Raw genomic sequence first — 24,538 nt, forward strand, 5'->3', positions numbered from 1 at the left:
CGGGGGGACCTCCTAGGCCTGCTGGGCCGCTCGGGGGGGCGGTGGGGAGGGAGAAGGAAACGGCTTTAAGGCGGTGGCGGAAACCGCCAGCTTTCCGGGCGGCTTCGGTGGGGTTTGGGGGAAAACGGTGAAAGCAAGCTGTGTTGCAAAAACAGGCGTGTGCCGGCTTTGGTGCTAAGGGTGCTGGTTCTGACCCTCAGTTTGGGGTTTAAATTTCTTTCATGGCTTTGTGGGTCTCTAAGCAATAAATCGATCGGAAAGGAAATTCTGTCTAATATCTATTAGACAGAATCTATCGACAGAGAGGTGAAGGCCTCGGTCGTGTGGAAGTTTGGCAGAGACTGGGCAGAGCTTACATTTGTGCCTGGGTCGCACCTCGGCACTCTCGGTCCCCGCTGGATTGTGCAGCTGGTGTTAAACTCCCCTTTGTGACCTGCCTGGCCTTTTCCCTTGGGAAAGGAAACTAACTGCGAGTGTGGCTGGTTGGTTTGTTTTTCCGGTCACAAACTAAACGGGCATCTTACTGCAGCGGAGTATGCAGTGAATTAAGTTGTGTATTTAACTACAAGAATGAGGCAAACCGACTAGAAGTATGAACTGGAAAGAGATGCATTGTCAGGGTAGAATGCTAAAGAAGACCTCAGGAAAACAAATGAATAAGTAACCTGTCCTAGTGTGGAGTTGGACATTGAATGCAGTTAAAATATAAATAAAAAAAATTGAAACGTAATATATATACAGATAGCTCTAGCTCTTAAGAATGTTATCTCTTTGATTTACCAATGAGTCTTTAAAACCTACTGAACTAGCCTGGCTTCTAATGCCATGATGCCTTAACTAGTATCTCTTCTTGTTGACAAGATTGTGTGTGGCTGTTTCCTTCCCCTTACTCTGACAGGCACGTGTATGCGTCCAGATAGGCTGCAGTATGCAGAGCTGGAGGAGAGTTCCAGTGCAATGAAGAGCTTTCCTGTTGGAACCATGGTGTCATACGTCTGCCGGCCAGGCTATATCGGAATCCCCGGAAAATCATCAGCTCGTACATGTGGTGAAGACTTACAGTGGTCACCCACAGAGCAGTTCTGTACAGGTAATGTGTGCATGAGCTCCTTTTCTTTTTCCCTTTGATATTTAACAATTTTAGTTGTTTTTCAAGTGAGAATTGGTATTTTGTAATGTTTGACATGAAGCTTGAAAAATGCTAGTGACTGTAAGAGCAGTATGTGCCAAAGGCTTAGTCTTTGTATCTAACTCCAAAGATGTACATTATTTTTTTTTTTTCTCCCCCCTCGCCCTCAGAGAGAAAATGTAACCATCCAGGAGAATTAAAACATGGTTTTATTAATGTGACAGATCTTACGTTTGGTTCAAAAGCTACTTTTTCTTGTGAAAGAGGGTAAGTATTTTGGCGAAGGTAATTCATCCTTTTTTTTCTGTTTAGATCAGATTTGAACCCAAATTTTCTTATGCAGGTTCCGTTCTAATTCTGACTTGAAATGTCTCCTGAATTTTACCTAGAGCAAGTGAAATTACAGCTAAATTTTATTTGATTCCCTGGTTTTACTTGCTGTTTGCATCAGCCAAGGCTTAAGCTTTTTGGTGAGATTCTGCAGAGTGAAAACTAGAATGTTACCTCTAATGACTTTTAATGCTCCTGTGGCAGAGGGAATAAATATATATATATATATTCATCACCCTTCATTATTATATTGAATAATGGCCTACCTGTCTGTGTGTAGCAAACTAAGTCAAAACACTGACCTCCTGCAAGGTTTTTTCCCTCCCTTTCCTTTCAACAGCTTGATTTTTCAGTATTAGTAACTTGAGGGCATTATTATTAGAGGTTACGCATCTTAAAATGGTGAGACTTCCATCAGTTCCTTTAGTGATGTCTCATTTGCTTCTCTTGTGCTTTGAAAGTTGAGACTATTAGCAAAATAAAAAAAAGAGACATATTTAGATACCATTCTCATTACAAAAACTTGGTATATCCTGTCTCCATAATCACAGAACAGAATTATGTAAACAAAGTTTCTCTCTGTTTGTTGGAGAAGTGAGAGGTTTCTTAAGTTTCACCTCTTAAAATTTTTTACTTGTCTAGATTCAGATTACGTGGAACTGATGAAATTTCCTGTGTAATTAAGAATAAAGGTGTTGACTGGAGTAGAGATCTTCCTTTCTGTGAAAGTAAGTAAATTACTACTGTGTTCAAGTTTATATTCAGGTGGTGGTAGTTCATTTAAAAACAGCTGTGCCATAAACTTTCTGGTATAAGAAATGATGGTAAAATAGGACTGACTTGTATTTTTTTGGAACTACTGGGGATGTGCCTGAGGAATGACCACTGAAAAATATTGTGGTAATTAGCTCATATTAAAGTCAACTTGAAATTGAGACTCCCTATAATGACTGCCGGTAAGTCTCACTTATAACTGTAGCTTGTCTTAGAAATAGCTATGTGTCAGATTTTTAAATGAAATTACTTGAAAATCAAGGCTCGCTATTTCTGAAATGAGCAATGTAACAGCAAAATTCTGTCGACTAATTTGTGTGATTTATTTCTAGGAATCCCTTGTGAACCACCTCCAAGCATAGTCAATGGCCATTACACTGAAGTAGGTAGCTATGTTTATCAAACACCGGTGACCTATACATGTGATGATGTACCCAAAGGCGTGGATCCCTTCTCGCTCATTGGCCCGGCTACAATTTTCTGCACATACGATGTACACTCAAATGGAGTTTGGAGTGAACCACCTCCACAATGTAAAGGTTGTTGGAATTTTTAATATACTTCTTTACTATAGGCTATGTGACTCCAAAACTTCAGTATCTGTCCCTTTTATGGAAGGGGGCAGGGGGGGAATGGACTTCCCTATAGAAAAGAAGAAACAGATTATTAGGTACTAAATTTGATACAGTTCCGGTGGAGGTCAGATCAACTGCATTGTGGATATTGATCGATTATGATACAGAATATGACTAAAATTTAAGTTAAAACTTAAAAAAATATATGTATGAGCATCCTGTTGGTGGAAGTGACAAGGACAAAGTGAAGGAACTGCCAGACCACAAACCCTGGGTAGCTGAAGAAAAATTGTGTCAGGAGCAAGAATGTGGAACCTAGATTATGAATAGTAAAAAGGTAAGGAAGAACCCTTTTTCTAAACACAGCTACTGTGCAAGTGCAGAAATAAATGCAAAGCCTAGCAAGCACAAAGTCTTGCTTTGCAGACGTAGGCAGAAATACCAGATGTTTGCATGTTGTCATTGGAACACTAATCAAAATCACTTTGTTTTCTGAAATTCTGCCACTGTACAGGGGTCATGTCTTTTGGAAGTGGAACGTGATTATATCAATTATTACAATTTCTTATTTGACCATGTACGATTACAACTCAGTAGCTTAAAACAGGGACCTTCTCTACCTTCAAGAGAATAACCTTTTTATAAAGCCCCTCCAAAACAGTTTGAGGGATTAGATAAGGAAACTTACAACTAGTAGAAGGACTCTGTGTCTGTTGCAAAGATACTGTTAACAAATGTTTCAGAGGTGTTTTAATTTTACCTATTTCAGTGGTCAAATGTGATAACCCAAAAGTTGAAAATGGAAAAAAAAAAACTGGATTTGGACCTTCCTATACCTATAGGGACTCAGTCATGTTTGAGTGTGATCCAGGCTATGTCATGATTGGATCGGAGATAATTACCTGTGGAGAGAATAACACCTGGTCTCCTCCAAAACCAACCTGTGAAAAAAGTAAGCCTTTAAATAAGTATCCAACTTCTCTTGTGTGTTGAGGATGTTGCAAGTCTGTCTTAGCTAAAATTTAAAACCATAACATTGTAGTTGGAAATCAGAAGCTAAGGAAGTTTACATGGAGCCTCATCTGTGGGCAACCATTTTAGGTGTTTGAGTGACTCTTAACTGCAAAGAGTTTTTTGGGTGAGAGTGAGCGGAGTTAGACATGCGTCTAACTCAGAAGTTGTGGTGTGGATGTGCTATGATGCTTCTGCATCGTAATAGCATCCTGGTGCTTGTTCTGGTGACTTCATGTGCAAGTACAGGAGAAAAGATGTGTTTCTGAATTCTGATTGAAAGAACTAGGAGTATGCACAATGAGGGAACCTATAGCGTCCTTCTAGAGTAATCGGAATCATTATATGTCTGTGTTCTCTTATGCAGCTCTTCAACTCTTACTTTCCAGGCACCTTGTATGGTGTGTAGCATGTTGTTAGATTTTCATCAGGCAAATTATTAAGTCAGGATTAATTTTCAGGGTTGGGGACATTGCAGAGTTCGTTCTGTAACCTTTCTCCTTCCTCTTTGTGCTAGAGGGAGAGGGAATGTTATTGTAGAGTACAGTGAGAATTTTTTACACGTGTACTCTAATACGAGCTCCCAAGAGTGAGAACCACTTCTGCAAAGAATATGTTTGGGTGTTCGGAATGAGCCTGATAAGGCACATAGAGCTTACAAAAATAATTAACCAACAAGTACGAATTTCTTAGCCACCACATCATAAGATCATATTACCTTAATTAATACTTACAGTGATGTTTCTTTTAAGTCTTCTAAAGGAAACATTTATACTTAGAATTGTGGTAAAGTTTAACTATTCAGATATGTTGATCTGTTTTTCTCGTGCAAACGCAACGTATATATGTAGAGTGAGTTAATGAATTATGAAATACTTAAAGTTCATTATCACTAAACTTACTTTTAAATTTATGTTTTGGTTACTAAGATGTATGTAGTGCCCCGAAGATCACACATGGCGTAGTGATTCCAGTGAAATCTGTATACGAAGGAGGAGAGTCTGTTCAGATAAAGTGCAATGCTTACTGTACTTTCCCTGATGGCGCTGAAGAGGTGACAGTAACTTGTCAAGGACAGAATACATGGAGTTCTTTACAAAACTGTGCATGTGAGTAAAACTTGTAATTGGTAAAACCAAAGGCAGAGCGACAAGTTCCAAACATCTGATGTCGTAACATGCAGACCCTGAAAGTCAGAGGTCTGTCAGCAGGGCACCAACAGGCTATGGTAGTAGGGTTTGAGTGTCGTGGAGAGGAGTTCCAGCAGCTGAGGGAAGTTTTTGGCAGAGTTGGAGTCTTTGTTCAGTCTTAGTTTTGTTTATGGAAATGGGTAAAGTTCAAAACCCAGTGTGAAAGATCTGTTCTGGGTGTGTTTTCTGAAGATTCTTCCTTTGATGGCAGACTTTATTCTTGTGTCGCTTTGCACGATCTGGTCGTTTATTATAATGTAAACGGGTTGTCATTACTGTGATGCAACGCAACTCTTGGTCCTGATGAGGCTGAGACGTGTATTCCTGTTAGTGTGTCTGAAGCATGTCCTCTAGGAAGCAGAAAGCCTTTGCATATAAAACGTCTTAAAGATTGACTGAGCTTCTGATACTTATACAAATGTAGGGACTTTTTGATGGCAACTTCTTGAATCTGCTTCATGTACCAGTTCTGTTCTTAGACTTTATTTCCTTCCTTCCCCTCCTCCCTTCTCTTTCCAGGTGGGCCTGTAAAGTCTGGTTTCACTCCAGACATAAATTATGGTAGAGTAATTGATGGACAAAAACCTTCATATTCTGTTGGGGATTTTATTACGATTGAGTGTTATGCAGGCTACACGTTACATGGTGAAGCTCGTATTCAGTATATCGGAGAAAACCAATGGATTCCTGGAGTGCCAACTTGCCAGTTAAGTAAGTATGAACTGCAAGAATTTCCACTAGAATCAAAATAGATGTAACAGAAGCTTTACTTCTTGAGGACATTCTTTTGTATTCAGAAGTCATTTAATGCAAACTTCCTTCTTTACTTTGACATGAGAAAAATAGGTTTTGGTAAAATCCATTTAAAAATAGGAATATTTTAAGTTAAATATTATGATTTAAACTGGACTGCTGCAAGGATTGTGTTGACAGAAGTGCTTGATCTATTTGAAATAACTTTGTGAATATTTTGATAATAACATTCAAATAAGAAGCATATGTGTTCCTCTTGTGATACTGATTCGCTCTGTTTTTAGGTCCGTATATTACAGCCATCATCTGTGGTAAGTAGCTTATAAAACCTGAACAAGATATCATGTGGATTATATTTTTTATGTGAAATTGATATTCAGGTCATCACCTTTGACTGCAGTAATATAATTTTGGAGTTTTGGTTGTTTTAAAAATGCTTGTCTACTCCTAAAGCTGCATAGTTCAAGAAAAGTTAAGATTATTTAGCAGTTATAGTTTGGTTACATGAAATACAGATTTTATGTGGATGTGAGCCATCAGATTTCAAAGGCAGTATTCCACAACTTATTTTTCATAAACTCGTCAGAGCTTGGTTTTACTGGAGGCGTGGATAAATTACTGTGCCAGTGAAACTTAGTCCATCTTCTGTCCTTGCATTTGTTACGCACTTCTGTAAGCCTACCACTTTCTTAGAAACTTGTTGTAAAAAGTACTGTTAGGATGTTGGAATATCTGTTTTAATGTTACTGAGCTGGTGGGGTTTTGCCGTCTTGGTGGTCAGTGTTCTTGAGCTGAGCTATTTTGAAGAATCTTCAGTAAAGCAACAAATTTGTGAAATAAGCGAATTTTAAGGGTGTCTTTTGGGGGCATATAGGACTGTGGATGAAGACAGTGCTATTTCTGCTAAAAAATTGTGAGGCTTTTCTGTGAGCTAGAGATGATCTTTATCACTCTAAGGCTTTTTTTTTATTTCTTCTTAAAGTGATTGTGGCAATTGTGGTGTTCCTGGCAGCCTTCTGGGTCTATAAGAAATTCTTTTCACAAAATGGGTGAGTAAGCCTACTTTATTATTAGTAGTAGTATTATTGTTACCATTATTGCCAATTTCTAAATGACTGAGCAAAAGCAGTGCTAACACTTGTAAGTTTCTGGAGCTTTATCTGCCCTTTCTTTTTCAAATGCCTGATGATTACCTGTGAGCTTATCGCAGCAGCTGATGGGAAGCTAAAGTGCCTAACAATATATTTGACTTTGGTTTTGTATCTGCTATTCAGATAAGCTGCTAATTAACGCTTGCACTAATTTCAAGGAAGGAAAAACCCTGTTCTTAAGCTTGAGTTTAGTATAGGTACACTTGCCGAGGAAAGTACTATTCGGATCTGCTCTAAAACTTGTTTACCTCTTGAAACCAGTGGTAATACTGGCTTCTGGGGGCTTGTGTTATTTTATTGCTTGGATACCCTCTGGCCTCACGAGGTCTCGCAGGTTTAAGAACCGGAGTGGTTTACATGAACTGAGGCGAGCTAAGGAGCTTCTACATAAGATGTACCAATGGTAGTGGAGGGTAACTGGAGAACCACTGTCTTGTGTTTTGGACCAGAAGCACCCTGAATAAAATAATACGGGCTTAGTTAAAAGGAAAATGGGGGGATGGTGGTGGAATTACCTAAACCGGTGCTCCTATGCTGTTTGAAAAAGCAAATAGAATGTTTAATGTCTAGATCCACTTTAGTTTTTTTTTTTCTCCTGCAACAGCAATGATTGATGTTCCTATGTTAAAGACTTGCAAAATCAACTGTAAAATACTAGATGCATAAGTAGCAGTGTTCTTCTGTTTTTAATGAGACATACAGGGCCTTTTGAATTTCATCTTCAAAACAACCGATTGTTACATATGCTTTTTCATAGAGTTGTGGCAGGAGATTTAAATGCCTCTTTGTGCATTGCTTCTTGCAGGGATGTCTTATTTTATCTTCCTGAAAAAAGCCTGTTTTGTTGAAGTAGTTTGTAACATGCAAAATACTGAAAATTCAGAGCAAGTTAGGTGGTACACACAGAATGTTGTGATAAGCATCTCATCAAAACTGACTTGCCTTTTAAGAAAATCTGTTGGAATTTATCTGGGGTATGTGAAGCAAAGGGAGGGATGCTATAAATAAAGCAACCCAGAGGAAATACTCCTGTGGTTCATATTTCTAATGAAGTACACATAGTACTACTTGGGAGAACCCTGAAGCTAGCTTATATCCAGTGAGGTTTTAGCCTTAGTGTCTTCCATATAGGCAGTACAGGATCCTTACGAGGGTGAGAGTGGCCCTGTAAGCAGAGTGACTGTGTACCTGTGTGCTGCTAAGTAATTCAGTGGTTTCGAGCAATTGTTTTTCATCCATGGCTTGGATAATCTGCAATCTGGATGGCCCAAGTAAGAGTACGTGGGAATTAATAGTATTATGGCAGCACTTCTGCCTTTGTCTGTGGAGAGACTTCTCAGGGTGTAGAAAGGAGGAGGGATCTAGAGCAACATCATCCAAAATTAAAGAATGTTATATTCCTGGAAATTTTACAACATCAAAAGTCTCATTGCGCCTAATGCTTTCCTTAAGCTTCCTTGCTGTGAACATCTGACTATTAAACCTCTTTCTTGTCTGAAAATCCTGATCTAATCTCCTTTTATTAAGGCCTAGATCTTGCTGTGTAGTTTTTTGGGTCCCTGATGTAGCTGAGCTTTTGTGAACTGTTGTGTTTCTAGTACCTCATACTTGCTGGGCTGTAGTCTTCAAGTCACAGCAAAAATCTTTTCTTGCCCTCTTTCTTGTGTGTTTAATCTGCCAGTTTTATAGGACATTCAATTAGACCTTTTTCCCCTTCTGCTGTTCAGCTCGTATGCAGTTGATGAGAGTTGCAAGGAAACATGTATTTTAAAAACTAATGTACCAGCTGAGATGGAAGAAACTGCACAAATGAATTAATTGAATCTTAAAAAGGTATACACTTTCCACTTAATTTGGTCTTTTGCAATGAAGCTTAAGTGTATTTTTTTATTATGGTTTACTTAGAATTTTGGGAGCAGTGTGGAATCCAGCTAGCTGTGAACCTCAGTTTCCTCTAGGAGAGGCTATAAAAACCATTCACTCATTTCAGGAGAATAGGATATATGACACAAAGAATTGCCATTCAGTGTCATAAATGATAGCTTCCAGTGATTGTGTATCACATATCTTAGTTTTGGGTTGTCTTTAAAGAACGAGTAACCTACTTTTCTGTAGGATTGAAACTACATACCTACTCAGTAGAATGTTTGCACGTATTTCAGTAAATGTGACATGGATTCCACTGGCGTGTTACTTTTGTTAGCCGATAGTATAATTCGCTATAATTAAAAGACTGGACCTGTAAACAACCTTTGCTGCATTACACAGACACTAGAATTATAAAGGTAGTGTGCATCCCTTCAGAGAAAACCAGATTACATGTGTCTCGGAATTACGGATTCATCTGTGTTTTCAGCTTTCTAGAAGAAAAATAAAACAAATGAAGGTGTGAACAAGGTCTTCTTTTTAAACCTTCTTATAAAAAGGTGGTTTCTTTTTTAAATTCAGAGTTCTGTAGCCCTAAAAAGGGTCAAAGTGTAGTTGCGTGTTTGGAACTGATTTCCTCTCCTGTGTTTTAAACCAGTGCTTAGTTCAGTAGTCAGATGCATTTGATGGTAGTTATGATAGCTCCTGCGCTTGTGCAGGGTTCAGATTAGCTCCTTCAAAAACTTGACTCTTCAAACCTTGTTACAACAGACCAGATTTAAGACAGGAGAGCTTAGCTGGACTGTTCCTTGTCAGGATTTTGTCATTACTACCTTAACAGTTAGTTTGCACCACAAATACTTTTGTAAACTAGCATCTTCATTTGTGTCGCTTTTCTCCATTGCACAAATTCGAAGAAGGTCATGGTTGAAACATTATGTCTCTTACTCTAACTTAATGCAAAAGTATTTTCAAGTGCATAGTGTTGATTTTTTTTTTTATTTACTTTTAAAGAGCAAATGACTTTTTGGTATTTTTGTAAGTTTGAGGAGGCATATATTAAAATTGAGCTTGGAGTTTCTTCCAGAATAATGTATGGGTTAAAGAATATTGTCTTTACCTCTGAAGTAAGATGTTTCTAATTGAGATAGGGTTAGTTTTCTGGGTTAGTTGGGCTTATTTTTGGAGGGAGGAAAAAAGGAATCGAGAGATGGAATATAATTCTTATTTTCAATCTTACCTTTTGCACATGACAGTGGTAAGAGAAATTAATAGTCTGGTATGTATACACACTTTTAACCCATAAGTTTTCTTAACGGTATCTAGTACTCCTTAGAGACTGAGAGTAATAGTACAGAAGTTTGCTATGGGGTTTTTTTTCTGTAAAGCAAAACAGAAGTTACTAAAGAACTTGAAAACACATATAGGGATTTAATGATGATTTTTAATCCTCATATGTTTAAGTATTGTAAATTTGCTGTTAGGGGACTACAAAATCAAAGTTCTCACAAACTAATATTCAGCTTCTGGTTATAAAATATGTACTAAACATGCTGTATTTAAAATAAATTATAAGGGATGCTTCTGGAGTAGTCTCCAAATTAGTTAGGAATCCTGTGACTGTTCTGTCTGTTTTCAGTTTCTGGTAATACTCAGGCATGGTCCATTCATCATTTGAAATGACCCATTCGGATCAAATGCTCTTCTGCTCTGTGGGTTATTCTTAATGGTCTAGTGGATGAAATGAAATAAAAATCTCCTTAGTCAAGCAGTTGCTTAGTAAGAAGAGGACAAATAACGATTTAGTTTCATGACTTTGCCTGTTGATTTTTAGTTGATAAAACTAAGGATGTGCTTTCAGAAGAAATGTAAAAACTATCTAAATGTAAAATCTCTGATTTGACTTGTTTTTTTGTTTGTAGGAAACGTGACAGCACTCCATGTACTGACGAATATAAGATCTGTAAAGCATGAATGACCTTTTTTGGGGGTGGGAGGGAATTTGCAGTTGAATATACCTATCAGAAATGGAAAATGATTGCACTTGCCTTGAGTTTCTGTAGATGGAATCTTGTACTATGTCTTATACTACTGATTAACTGTGGTAGGAGATCATTAATAGGGTAAAAAGAATATATATACATATATCTGCTTTTCCTTATGGGCCACTCATCCTGTCTTTTCTGTGTATGTGAAATGGTCTTAAAGGCACATACCTGTAGCATGCAAGAGTGTCTGTCTCGGCGGGAGTACTGGACATACCACTGTCATAGTACCAGCTGCTGCTGCCTGCTGTTCTTCAGTGTTACCTCTTTTCTTACAGAAGACTATCAATATTAGTTCTGCTCACTAAAATCCAAATGTGCTTCTTGTTCATATTTGCGGTTGAGGCGGTATAAATGATTATGTTGTCTCTTGTATTCTGAAATGTGTTACTGTTAATTTCCTTAAGAGATTGGTGCCATTTAAGGCTATGTCTCTTTGAAACTGTCACAGTTTAGATCTTATATACACTACCTCTTGTTTGCCAAAGTTGGTTTCTGTATATCCAGTGAATTAAAATGTGCCTTTAAATCAGAGTTTTATAGCTTTTCCATTGCCTTTAAGAAGGAAAAAAGCCATATGTATTTCTGGCTCTTTGATGATAGTCCCAGAAAGACTACAGTGGATTTGTTGGAATGGAAAACTGAAGGTTTCTATAGCAAAGGTACCCCTTGTCTTTGAATTTCTCGGCCTATTGACAGAAGGCACCTAATTAAAGGAGCTGTTTGAGAAATCAGTGGTAGCCATCTCCTATCAGGAGCACAGTATAAGTTCCATAGGACGCTTGATTTTTATTGAGCCTTGATGTCAGTTTTGGAGAGGATTTTGTTGCTTTTCAGGATGGAAGGGGTGCTGTATGGATCTAGCTTCCTTGCTTTTTTTTACTTGAAATCATATATTCCACATATAGCATTTCAAATCTCTGTATACAGACTACGATGCTAAATCTAGCTCTGTAATGCTAGATTTAGCATCAGATATCTGTTGAGAAGCAGAAGCCTTTCCCTGTCAGACTCCCCTTCTCTTTTCATGTTAAAGGAAGAGCAAACCAGCATAGCTGCGGGAGTGAAGGAAGGGGTGTGCTGGCAGTGGTGGTAGATGCGGTCTCTCTTTAGATAGCTGCTTGCTTTGTGAAGTGTTTTAGTTAAGACTGTGCTCCAGGAGCTCCTGTCACAGATTTGCCATGAGTTGAGACTCAGGTGTGCATTGATAGCTGTTACTTTAAATGCATACTTGCTATTTCTAATTCCTTATTAAAAGCAAAAGCTTAATTAGGACAGGTTTTGGCTTTGTGAATCTCTGACTTTGCTATCAATGTACAGGCAGCTTATAAGAACCAATTTTCCCCGAAAAAACCAAATTGCCTCACTTCAGACGGGTGAGGCTGCATTTAAACTATTCGTGTTTGTCTGCGGTAGATTGGCACTGCTCTCCACTGTCGTGAACAGACTGTCTGAATAATGCAGAACTACTTAGGGCTTTATAGGGCTCTTTTGGACAATCCCAGCAGTTGTATTGTCAAGAGTTCATAATAGTCTCTGGTTATTAAAAAGGGGTTTTGGCTATGCAGAGTGACTTGCTGTTCATTGTCTAGCTGATACCTAGCTTGATAATTGCTTGTAAACACCATGATAATATACTGGGAATTGAGTCTGTTGATCATAGCTAGCTTGATTATGTATGGCATCTTCAATGTTTTAAAATATGCTGAAATGCACTTCATGCTAAAGTGAAATAACTGTAAAAAATGGCCTTATTTTTACACTTTTTTCCAGATGTAAAGATAGTGATGACTTGTAATATTACAAATAAAAATGTTAAATTATTTAGCGGTAAGTGTTTGTCTTTCATTCGTCATGTGGCAAGCAGCTTTTTTCCGGTTATTAAGATGATTTTTCATGTACCAAACTTGCATTAGGTGGTAACTGTTGAGATCAAAGTTTGTAGTTTGTCCACAGAATTACTTAAGGGTGGTGTAGAGAATGTGTTTTAAAGCCTTTTGGTTTTCTTTTGGAAGTGCAGAGAATTTCCCAGAACCTCCAAAACCCTACAGTGTTCACTCCTGAAGAACTTGGTATAAACCTGATGGGGAAGAGGCAGGTTTTCATAGGGCTGTTCTGATGTAACGTTAAGTCAAGAGCAAAGCCAAGGGGGTGTTCTGGCACTTTTGTCCAGTCTGTGACAGATGTCATCCTTATGGAATACAGCTTAGGTGTTTTTAAGTAAAATGTTAAGTAGAATGTGATTATTTTTAATGTGTGGTGTTCACATGCAAAATGTACTTAATTGTCTTTGCAAAGAAATGTGTGGGGTCAGCTGCCTTATAGAATGAAGCCTTTCCGAGGGTGGAATAGAAAAATAACCAATATGCCTTTTTTTTAATTTGTGGTTGTGATACTCAATATCAGTTGGTGTGGACCACAAATGATGACAGTATGTAGTCTACACAGCTTTACAGTCTATGAAGTTTTGGGATTGCAGTGAGCATTGATGGGATAGGCAGCTAATGAGGCAATTTGACTTCAATGCTACAAATTAATTGGTCCTAATTGTCAGGAATTCTGCACCATTTTTCTAAAACTCAGTCCCACATGAATTATTTCATTTTAGAATCTGGAACTGATAATTAAGTCATGAACATACAAACTGGTGCTAAGAAAAAGGCTGCATGTAGTAATGTGTTGTTGCCCTCTACTGGAAAAACAAGTGATGTTCTCACAGTGGGAGTAACAAAACATAGGTACAGCATTACCTGGTTTAATGTTAAGTAGTGTGAAGTGTCAGAGATTGGGAGGCTTCTTAGTGTTACACTTCATCGGTGTAAATGCTCGCTTTTGAGCACGGTTGTATGGTGCGGTGAAATGGAGCTGGGGACTGAAATGAAGAGACTTGCAGCAATTAGATACATTACAGCAGGGAAGCATGTAATCTGTCTACCTGAGACAGCACAATAGCAAGTAGCACACAATTTTATTTAAAAGGAAAAAAAATCTGAGTAAATAACAGGTTAAGGCAAACAAATAGCACACGGAATATAACTGGTCAGAAGGTTAGGTAGCTGTGCTCTCGCACATGGGCCCTGGCTTGCTTGAGTTGAAGACTCTTAGTTAGGTGTTTGAAGAGATGCTTCGCTTTCTCTTTAAGCATCCCTCCTAGTTGAACATGATGCTGACTGTCCTCCTTTTGTGCAGGATGTTCGGCCTGTAGGTGTAACTTCAGGTCAGAGAACAGAAAAGCATACCATACGTGTTTGTGAAGCAAGATCGTGTTTTTGATGGTGTTTATTTATAAGGGCTTTGGGGGGCGGGGGAATGAAGTTTTCCATTAGTGTTGCTTTTCCCCCTACATCATAACCGATTTCAAATGGTGCTAGACAAAAACTGAGACTCTGAACACCAAGAGAAATCGGTCAGCCTGTGTAAGAGACATTTTCCTGGCTCAGAAGAATCCTCTTGTAGATGACAGCTATGCATTCTTTAAAGATGACTATTCAATGGTCTGATAAAATGCTTCATCCACACAGCGATCGTCTTTTCTGTGTATAATAACATGTTTGACAATAGTGAGGTCAAGCAATAATAGTTTAGCTTCATTTTAGTGGTTGGGATGCAAGGCTATAGATGTCATCTGAAACATTACTACAAGTTACCAGCAATAAACTTAAAAAATAATTCTAGAAAAAAGACTGGATTCTGTGTGCACCGGTGTGACATCATCATGATTGCTGATTGTTGAGATCAAATTGGAGGGAATTTCTGTGTTTGCAGAGCAAGTCTCTGGGAGCTGTGGAATGATAATTCTATGGCAGTAGGTTCCCCAAGCACAGAAAATAGATTTGCTCTAAGTTAATAAATTAGATGTTAGAGTCCTAGTGATTTTATGATACAGGAAACATACTCTGCCTGTCAAAATGCAAGAAGTACTACGTTGGTTTTCATGCAACTTCCGGATCACTTTACTCTGGACAACTTAACTCAATATCCATTGTTTATTAAGTAGTAATACATTTGAAGGAAGCTGTTCTTGTTGTGGCCCTAGCTTGAGAGGGTGTGTACAGTGGTTGTATAAGTGTCTAGAAATCAGATGATGTTACAAAGTGGATGGCTGGCAAAAAAATAACCATTGGAAAAAGTGGTGGTTTAAGGAGTAGAGGCCATCGATGAAGTTAGCGGCTGCTTGATCTCTTCCCACGCTGTAATTCTTGCTCCTAGAACACTGATTTCAAATGGTGCTAGATACAAAGAGGGAAAATCTAAGCCACCATGTGAAACCAGCTTCCAGAGGAAGACACATCTCATGCATGGCTACAGGCTGAGAGAGAAAATCCTTCATCTCCACCGTACCTAGAGAAAAATTCATGTATTGTATTTTATTAGAAAGTAAGACGGTTAACTTCAGATTAGTTACTTTATTGACACACTTCTTTTTTGGAATCTTGTGAATGGTTGAGGCTGATGGAGGAGAAATGAAATATGTGGTGAAGAAACCCACCACTCTGGCAGTGACTGTGATTTCCTTTCATAGCTGGGTGGAGTGTACTGAAGCTCTTACCAGCAAGTAGTGAAAAGGTCTGACTTCTTTTTAGTGCAGCGTATGATACCGATGGGGTGGGGAAGTCTGCGTTGTACAGGAACACTTTTTTTCATGCCATTGCAGATAAAACCAGGTTATAACCCTCATTCTGTCTAAGGTAGAGAGTGTTCTGGCTTTCTATCACTTGTTGATCTTAGCATCATCAGAGAGGACAGGACAGGTCAGGTGCTTTTTTGTGACGGGGAAAGAAAATGTGACTATCATGATGGAACTTCCCTTGTCAGCCTGTAAATAGCATGCTTTTCGTAATCAAGGAGTTGCAGATTTTGTGAGACAATTTTTAAATTCTCTAGGGACAATGAAAATAAATTGCATGGAAACAACTTCGAGTGTGGGTCAGAACGAAACCTAAAAAGGGAGCATCTGCAAATAACTGTAAATGGCTCAACGAACATTGTTGAGGAAGTAGGAGAGTGTGAAAATGGGTGCCTGATGGTTATTGGAAAAGGAACAGGTCTGAGCGGTGCTGTAGTGCAGCACTGCTGTGGTAGTTAACCTGCAGTGTATGTGTCTCAGTACAGCAGTAATAGATGGAGCGTCTTAAAGCTTGTGAATGACTATACATGTGCATAACTCAGGAACTATCAAACCCTGGCCACCATGTCTAACCTGTGCTGATGCAGCTGATGTAAAAATGGAATAAAGCACGGCAGAAGTGGAGTTAGGAGTTTCACTTATTGATGCCCTGCGTTTTTGGCAACTCTTTGCATTAGTTTTGTAACCATATCCAAGAATCTGCTTCAGTGCCTATATCCTAATGCACACCCACACACAGCAGAGGAAAAGCTCAGGGAAAAAGAGCATGTCCTTCCAAGAAAGAGAGGTGGAGGAAGGGGAAAGAACTGTACTAGATTACTGTGTCTGGATATTTACTGTAGTTTCTAAATCCATTAACTGGGGCAACAGGGTGGAAGACAAGTGGAAAGCAGGTTCCCTCCCCAGTGTCTGTCTTGCTGGCACAGTTATTTATGAGACACCCTGTATGATCAGCATGAAGATTTACTGCTGAAAAGCTGGACTGAGAGTTACTGCTGACGAGGTTGGATGCAGCACAGTGAGTACCACAGCAGCATCTATCAGAAACAGGCTTGAAGTGAGGGTTGCTTTATTTTTTCTTGTCTCAGTATTATGCACCTTAACAGTAAAAAGAGATCTTTATTAGGGTTTTCAAAAACAGTTGATGGAAATGTCACTTATGTTTGTGCTGCTGAAGATGAGAGCTTCTTAACAGGGTCTGAACACCTATGCATACCTTCCCCTCTCCAAAGGAGACTGACCTTCCCAGAAATACCATACAGCACTTGAAGACCAATGGCTCATTTGTTATTTATAGTTTGATAAAACCAGGTTTCACTTCAGCATAATTAAGAGGCTGCTGCCCCTCCTCCAGGCTACTTGAAAGTTGTCCTATTGCCTTTACAAGCTCCCCTTCCCTCCACGCAGACAGAAGGTGTCAGTCCTTTCTGCCAAACTGCAGGTACTGCACCTTTTCGAAGGATACATCTGTGATAGTGTATGCTGTTCTTTCCAAACCTAATAGCATGCTTGGGCAGGCAGCATCCAGAGGGGAGGAGGAAAAAAGAGCAGTTCAAGATGCTGTGACACAGCATTCAACTAGTAACATGCACATGTGTAAAAAATAAACCAGTGTCTTTGCTGGGTGTGTGTTGAATGTGTACATATGGACACACACATCTGTGGAGACAAGCAAACAGTATAACTGGCTTTGTCAAAGTGTTCTGGCATTTTCGATAAATAATAGCAGAAAAAGTAAAATTTTATCATTCTGTTTTGTTTCCTCCTTTTTCAGACATGTTGTAGTAGCAGTACTGTCCTGTAGCTTCTTTCAGAGGAGCATCTCAAAGCCTTTCATGGACGTCACATTGCTTTATACATTCTGCACAAGACAAAGGCAAAAGTGGAAGAAATTCCTGCCTTGCCCATGAAAGGGAACTTTCTCCCTAACCCAAGACCTTTAATCTAGTCTGTAGGAACAAGGCAAGCCTGGATGTCACAGACCTGATTTTTTACAACCTACAGCTTATAAATTAAGGCACTTGTTGGACTTACACAGTAAGCAAAACAGACCTCTGCATGACTCTGTGTGCATTGTAAGTTTTTTCCTCCATTTTCAAATCACAGAGTGAAACTCATGGTTCATCAGGCTCTGGTCTCCCCTGGAGAAAGTATTCCCATTTTACATGCAGAAAATCTGAGCTTGGTGCATCATCCTCACAGTCAAGGAATGAGTCAGACCAAGGCCAGGTGCAGGACAGAGGGGTGTGACAGTGCAAGTGGTGACCTGTAAGGGGAATTGAAATGAGGGGAATTGAAATGAGTGAACTTCTAAGGTTTCAAAAAAGCTTCCTCAGCCCGGGGGAGCGTGTAACTGCATCTGTTTGTTGTGCAGTTCTGTTACTGTGTGGTGTTGCGTAGGTCAGGTATGGATAAATGTGCCCTAACTTGCAGTCTGAGCCAGTCATTAGGGTGTAATGCTTCTGTGTCAGCAGTAGCACTGACCGAGGCTGAGTAAAGGTGGGGTGGATGCTGCTGCATTGCTTAGTGAAGTTGATGCTTGTGACTAGAAGATGGCTCTAGAGATGCTACTGCTATTACGGGCAGCAAAAACACGTACTTCCCTCGTGAGTTTAAAGCATAATGTAGAGTTTTTTTCCGTGATTAGGAGCAGAATAAAAACTCCAGATTGCATTCCTGAGTAGAACGTAGCCTTGCAATTGTAGTATAAACAGCAAAGTTAAAAGCCAGGCGCTCTGGGCCTGCGACCCTTGTGCTATTTGCCCTCCCACCCCCAAAACCCAAACTGTGTAAAAGCCTGTAGAGCCTTTTGTCCCATTTAGTTGTATTTGAGCAATGGGACGGTCAGGCCTGCTTGACGTTTCAGTCGCTAATTTCAATTCCTATTACGGGTAATCAGTCAGAGCACTCACTAGCATTTTTCTAACTGTGCTGGACTGTCAACAAGCTGCCTGTCATTCTAACCCATTTTTTTTCAAATGGTTCAATTGTTCAAGTGTTTGGGGGTGAGGGGAAAGCCAGGTTTTTGTTTGCTCGTTTCTTTAATGTAGGGAGAAGCAGCTTTTCTAGGTAATTTAGGGCAGGGCAGGTGATAGGCAGTGTCTGTGATGCCCGAAATTTGGCTTGTGATGAGGTCTGAGAGGTGCATCTTAGCCTTTTCTCTTTGCACGGTGGCCTCCCTGAAGGCACATTAATGCGTGGTTAACTCTTGCTGCTTGGAGTGAATTTTGATAGAGCTCGTTCCCAGCATGGATTTGGTGCCAACCAGGATTCTCCTAAACAATGCTGAGCCACGGTCTGGCAGTCAGCATTGGCAAACAGGTACTGGTGGTTCGGGTACAGCGAACCTTGTTTTGAGGGCAAGCTACTTCCACGCTAGCATTGACCCAGGCACCCTGGGTGATGGGCTGGGCCATACCAGCCTTCACGTTATGGTTTTGCCATGCGGATCTACAGTTTCTGTGGTGCTTGGGTCTAACAAAGGAGGCTAAAATAAAGTGCCAGAAACCTTTAATTTGCAAGTTACAGATCTTTAGGAGAAACTTGGAGATAGTTCATAACAGCGCAGCATCACTAAAATAATTAGGATTTATTCACAAGACCTGGGGGGTTATTTTTCAGAATTCCAGAACTTTGTTTCAAAGACTTATTTGCTATTTGCTATTGCTTGCCCCAAAGCTATTCTGAACTGAAGGGAGCAATTTTAGCATGGTGACCATTCTAGGAGTGCTAGATATTAGAGCTACGGTTTCTAATCTTGTGATTCCTGTCAGCTCATTGAAATTGCTTTGACTTGCCTGGAGTCATAGTTTTCTTCCACCTTTGCTTTAATGAGAATTCTTAGGCAAAACCATTGCCTGTTTGGGGGGCACAGGAACTACTGAACCTTGGAATCCTGTGGAGTATTTCAGATTTCACATGGAACAATGAGGTGAAATTGGGCAAATTTACGCAGGGGAAGAAAAGAGCATTGGACTTACGTGACCTAGGTCATATGGAAGAGCAGTAGGAAAGTGCAGCAATGAAAACTCATGAAATTCAGCCATAGACAGCTTGACTGAACAGCACATTACAAAACTAACTACACTAAAAAAAAATTATCCACCAAAGTAGGTGAAACCAGAAAAGTAATTTTCTGTTCCTAACTTCTGTACCTAAGCATCACCTTAGAATGTAAAGTATTGATTGCAGGTCTTGAAAGCAGTCACAGGGAGATTATTGTTGTGATTTGTATAGTCAGTTCAGGAACGTGGTGTTCCCCCAACACGGCCGTTCCAGCTACTTTAGGTAATGTCAAGGGAAGTCATATTTTCCTTTGTGTTGTTCAAGAGACAAAAAAATGTCCTGTGCCAGCGAAGAGCTTAAGGAAACAAATATTGCCAGGTGTTCACTGAAGTATAACTTGCGCTTAAACCGGACATTTGAAAACGTGCCTTCAGTACCCTGCCAGATCTTAACGCTATCCACAGTAGAAGAACCTGGCAAAAAAGCTGGAGAAAAGCATTGAGCAAACTCCTGTCTGACTCCCCTGAGCACGTTTGGTTTGTACCTGTTGCCGGGATTTCCATCATTCTGTCTATCACTGAAACTTCACCGTATGTCTGAGAGACGTCATCAATGTTTAAGAGGCGTTTAAGCTGTATATCCAAATACAAAACCAGTGGCTGCTATTGGACACCTACTACACGCCATTTGCACTGGATAAAGAGTGTTTGTGTGGGGAGCTGAAGAGATGTGCTTAACTCAGAAATAGCTCTCTTCCTTGGAAAGCTGAAGGTCTGAATCACACTGTGTTGGCTCAGTTTTTAGCAGACAAGCTATCACATAGGCCTCCCTGTAGGCGCAGAGTCGTCACTGGCATCAGGATTAGCAGCCAGGTTCTTTCCCTTTGAAAACTAGAGAATAATGATGCTGAAGGCTAAGGCTGACTTTAAGCACGGTCAGGGCAGGAGGCTGCCTGGGACTGGAAGCGTAGGGAGGTGGGCTGGCAACGCTGAGGAAGAGTATGCTCATGTCCATGCTTGGCCCCCGTGTTCCTCTCTATTCAAAAGGAGCCAGATAACATGCTCCCAGGTTGAACTTTGTTTTTGCAAAGATGGGGACAAAATAAGTTATTTTGCTCGAGATCCTTGAGGCATTAACCACTCCACTGCTGCCTATGAAGCTGAGATGACTAGACCCAGTCCTAACATATCCATGGTTGATGTTGCCCTGAGTGAACTGAAAATACTAGTGACACAGACAAATAGGAACATCAGAGAAAAATGTGGAAATCTGGGAGGGGACAAGACAGCTATTGAGCTGAGGTACCTGGAACTGAAAGCACCTGAGAGACAACACTAGCTTGACAGACACCGGTGAACTTAGAGCAGCCTGCAGAGTCCACATGATAACCACTACAGGAACAGAAATGCAAATATATGCAGGCACTTTTTTCTTTTTTTTCTGGAACACAGTGTAAGTTAATGCCTAGTCTTTAAAGACATGCAACACCAGATTCCCAGCAGTCCAGAGGAAGTCTTGGGGGGAAAGGGAGGAAGGAACTAGTGCAAAGTTTTTGTAGTTAGCTCAAGAAACAAATTATAGATAGGGATTTTAAAATGCTTCAGAGAGGCAGGATTTTTTGGATCTACAGTTCTGGACTCTCTGGCCCACTACTGCAATAGCATTCATTTTCAAGCCTCACCTCCAGGTTCAGGACTCAAGCCTTGCCACAGTTGCAAGATATGTGGATTGGGAGTTCGTGAACCAACTGGTCTCTGACAATGAGTCAGGGGAATGACCTTGCAGCAGGCGGCTGACACTACCTTTCTCAGAGTCGTGCCAGTATAAATGGCACTGGCATCTCTGAATGCTATTGAAACGATTTTGTGAGATTCCTGCTTTGGACGTTTCTGCTGCCAGCTTTGCACCAAAACTTTTGGGTGGGTGAGAACAGAATAGAGTACTCCCTTGTCCCATAACAAGGGCATCTTTGCAGCCTAGGCTTGGGACTATCTATATACAAATATACAGAGGATATGGGCAACTCCTATCTCTTGCCAACATCTTTGTCCATTAGCATCAGCGATACAGATATTTAACTGACTTAAAGCTTACCCGTCCCCCCCAGCCACACCCATATTAAACGGTAATAAAACACCGTGAACAAGTTTTTGAAAAAATACCTGGCAGCATTGAGTTTTCTGGATAGGTCTAGAAGTGATTTGTAAGAGGAGTGAGGGTACAATACTTGGTGTTTGGATGTTTTAATAAATTTTCCCAAATAAGAAAAGAAAAACATTTGCTCATAGACTTGAAGCTTCTCACAGCATCAGTAAAGCTCCTGACACAGAGCCCAGCGCTGTGTTTGTATGACATGGAAATTAACAGCAGCAGCAGCAGCGCTGCAGGCTTAGAGTCTACTCTGCGAGCAACAAAATGGCTAGGAGTGCTGTCGTGTTCATTTGAATTCCTTCACCATTTGTGGGTGGTGAAATAGGTGGATGCCGATATCCCTACCACTTCAGGTATAGTTGCGAACTTTAACATCAATATTAAATGAATGTTTCTGACAGTATTCAAGCTTATGCCCTCATCAGCTCAACTCCGTAAAGCGCAGCCAGGAACCAACAGCAAAATTGGACTGCGTCACAGATGTAACATGACCATCGGCAAAACAAGTGCAGAAAGAGATCATGGCTGTCTCGTCAGTCAGAGAGCCTTCCTTCGATATCAAAGAAGAATAAGATGGTAATGCCTTTAAATTTTTGTCAGGAGCATTTGCAATCCTTAACTTCCTTTACCAAATTTTGCGGTCCTTGGACAGTCAGAACTCCCAAGAAAATTGCACGTATTTTGCCAACAGACCCAACGCATTAACGAACACTGCGTCATAATGCCGCACTAACACTGGGAGATGTAATAAACCCCACTTTACAAAGGAAGGAAACAAAATACAGAAAAAAGAATCAGCTTACACAATGTCACACACACAAGTGTCAGAGGGAGGAAGAAATCACAGCTTTCCCAAGTCCTTTTGCAGCAATACACAGAAAACGATTGTGGAATAGTTAGCCACGTACAGTTAACATACGGTAAGAATACCATCCCTATGCGCAAAATCGCTACCGTTCTGCAGAAATATGCCGTGTCCCTTTCTTAGCCTTGTTTCTTGCCAGTCCCACAGATTTACCTCCTGACAGTAACCTCAATTCCTGAGTAATGACTTTTACAGCCGAAGTTTAACATTGAAATAACTCCTCTTTTATCTCGGTCTCCTTACCCTCTCTGCATTTAGTCACAATTAAACTATCACTGTGGCAAAAAGATGGTAGCTAAAGGAATAAAAACAAATGCATCGCTACGCTGAACACAGATACCCAAAAAGTACGCATATGCCTGAGCAAGTATACCAGCTGCCAGTTGCACCTCCTTCCAAAGGACTGCGAAATGCCATTAAGAAGCACTAGCTTTCCAAATTAATGAGGACCTCCGCCCCACAACTGTGTCGGGGAAAAATGCAAAGGGTTGTCTGTTCAGACAGCACTCAGTAAAACAGACTCAACCCACCCGTCTTCCATGCAACCGAGCATTGTTTCTTAGTCCAGCTCCTGGCTGTACAGAATTACCTCCGCGGCTGCCTTGTACTGTTCCTATATGTGTGTGTATTTATGCCTGTCCGTCTTGCTGCAGGGACCACCGTCGTTGCTGCTATTCCTGTTGTTCCCCTGCTCTGCGGAACTGGCGCTGCAGGAGGCAAGGATGCTCCAAGGGAGCCAGCTACAGCCAACGAAGGCTCAGTGAGTCAGGAGGGGTTGTGACGACTGCAGTAAGAGTCTGAAATTCCCCATGGAATCTGGCAGAAAAGGAGGGGAGGCAAGAAAGGTGGAGATGGGAAAGAGGAAAAAAAGTGGGGAGTGGCACCTACTGTCTGTTTTCGTCTTCCCTCCCTGTTGCTACCACGGCACTGCCGTTGGAAATGGCATCCTCCCCTCTACGGTACTGCGCAAAGGAATGGAGCCGGGGCTGAAACCGCAGTGCGTACGGCCCTTGTAGCCGAACCACCAAAATTTGGTCGAGGTGGGTGTATGTGTGTCAATACAGCCCTTCTCTCTCCTTTTCTCTCAGGCTGCCGTTCAGAGGACAGGCTGCTGCTGAAGTAATGGAGACGGTGGACGCAGTGTGTTTGAGGCGGTTCTGAACCCAGCGGTTGTTGCTAAACAACCAGACCTGACGCCTGAGATGTCAGCAAGTGAGTAATACAGATTATATGCTTATGCTACCATACCCTTAAATTTGTTTAAGCCTTGATATGATGAAAGGCTATGGAATAATGTTCCCTGCTGTATGAGAAAGCAAAGTTACCACTCCACTGCATAATCAGGAGACTTCCTCAGCCAGAAGGACCAAGCTCAAAGCTGGTTGTGTCCTCAGCACTTCCAGGCAGAGTTGCCATCTTCATTGCTGGTCGCTTTAAGAAGAGAGGTGAAAAAATAGTATAGTAAATGGTTAAGAGGGAAAAATGTTCTCCCCTTCATTTCCTCATCCTCTCTCTTGGAGCTGCTCTCTGCCCTCAGTCTACCCCTCATCCTTACCCCATCCTTCCCAATCCTTCAGTCCCTGCTTCCCGATGCTGTTACGTCTTTTGCAAACCTTTACAGACCTGTCACTTAGGGCTGTCTTCAGCTCTCCCTGATGTTAATGAGCCTGTGGCAAACTCACACTTACGCAAACAAAATCTGAGTGTGGGCAAGAGTCTTTTTCACTTCTTTAACTATTCCCACGACATAATTTCCAGGTTGCAGTCCCTGCCCCAAGCAGTCCGCACTCCTGCTAGCACTTAACCACCGTAGAAGGGAGAAGGAGGAAAGCAAGCAAGCGAGGAGAAAAGCCCCAGACCCCAGCACTCTCCCCTTCCCCGTGGTTTGCAGCTCTGACACGTCATCGTCACAACTGCGCGGTGAAACGAAACCTCCCCGGCACCCGCGCGGGACACCCACGGGTGCGGGGTCCTGCGCCCGCGAGGAGTTAACTGCTTCTCTCCTGCCTGCTGCCCCTGCCCGAGGGGCACCCGGCAGCCCGCGGCGGGGCGGGGGCCGGCAGGGG

General features: G+C 41.0%; 1 protein-coding gene across 1 annotated transcript; it reads left to right on the plus strand.

Annotated features, from left to right (window-relative positions):
* Nucleotides 1-898: 898 nt before the first annotated feature.
* LOC104621792 (C4b-binding protein alpha chain-like) lies at nucleotides 899-23,232 on the plus strand (the record flags this gene model as incomplete). Its single annotated transcript, XM_010288372.1, has 11 exons — nucleotides 899-1,090; nucleotides 1,300-1,396; nucleotides 2,102-2,187; nucleotides 2,566-2,772; nucleotides 3,578-3,760; nucleotides 4,749-4,928; nucleotides 5,529-5,720; nucleotides 6,047-6,073; nucleotides 6,745-6,811; nucleotides 15,709-15,869; nucleotides 23,126-23,232. Coding segments are annotated over 11 exons (1,499 nt in total), but the record flags the coding sequence as incomplete, so codon positions are not given.
* Between the last annotated feature and the right edge of the window lie 1,306 nt (nucleotides 23,233-24,538).

Source organism: Phaethon lepturus, unplaced genomic scaffold (genome assembly GCF_000687285.1).
Source record: "Phaethon lepturus isolate BGI_N335 unplaced genomic scaffold, ASM68728v1 scaffold47735, whole genome shotgun sequence".
Classification (NCBI taxonomy): domain Eukaryota; kingdom Metazoa; phylum Chordata; class Aves; order Phaethontiformes; family Phaethontidae; genus Phaethon; species Phaethon lepturus.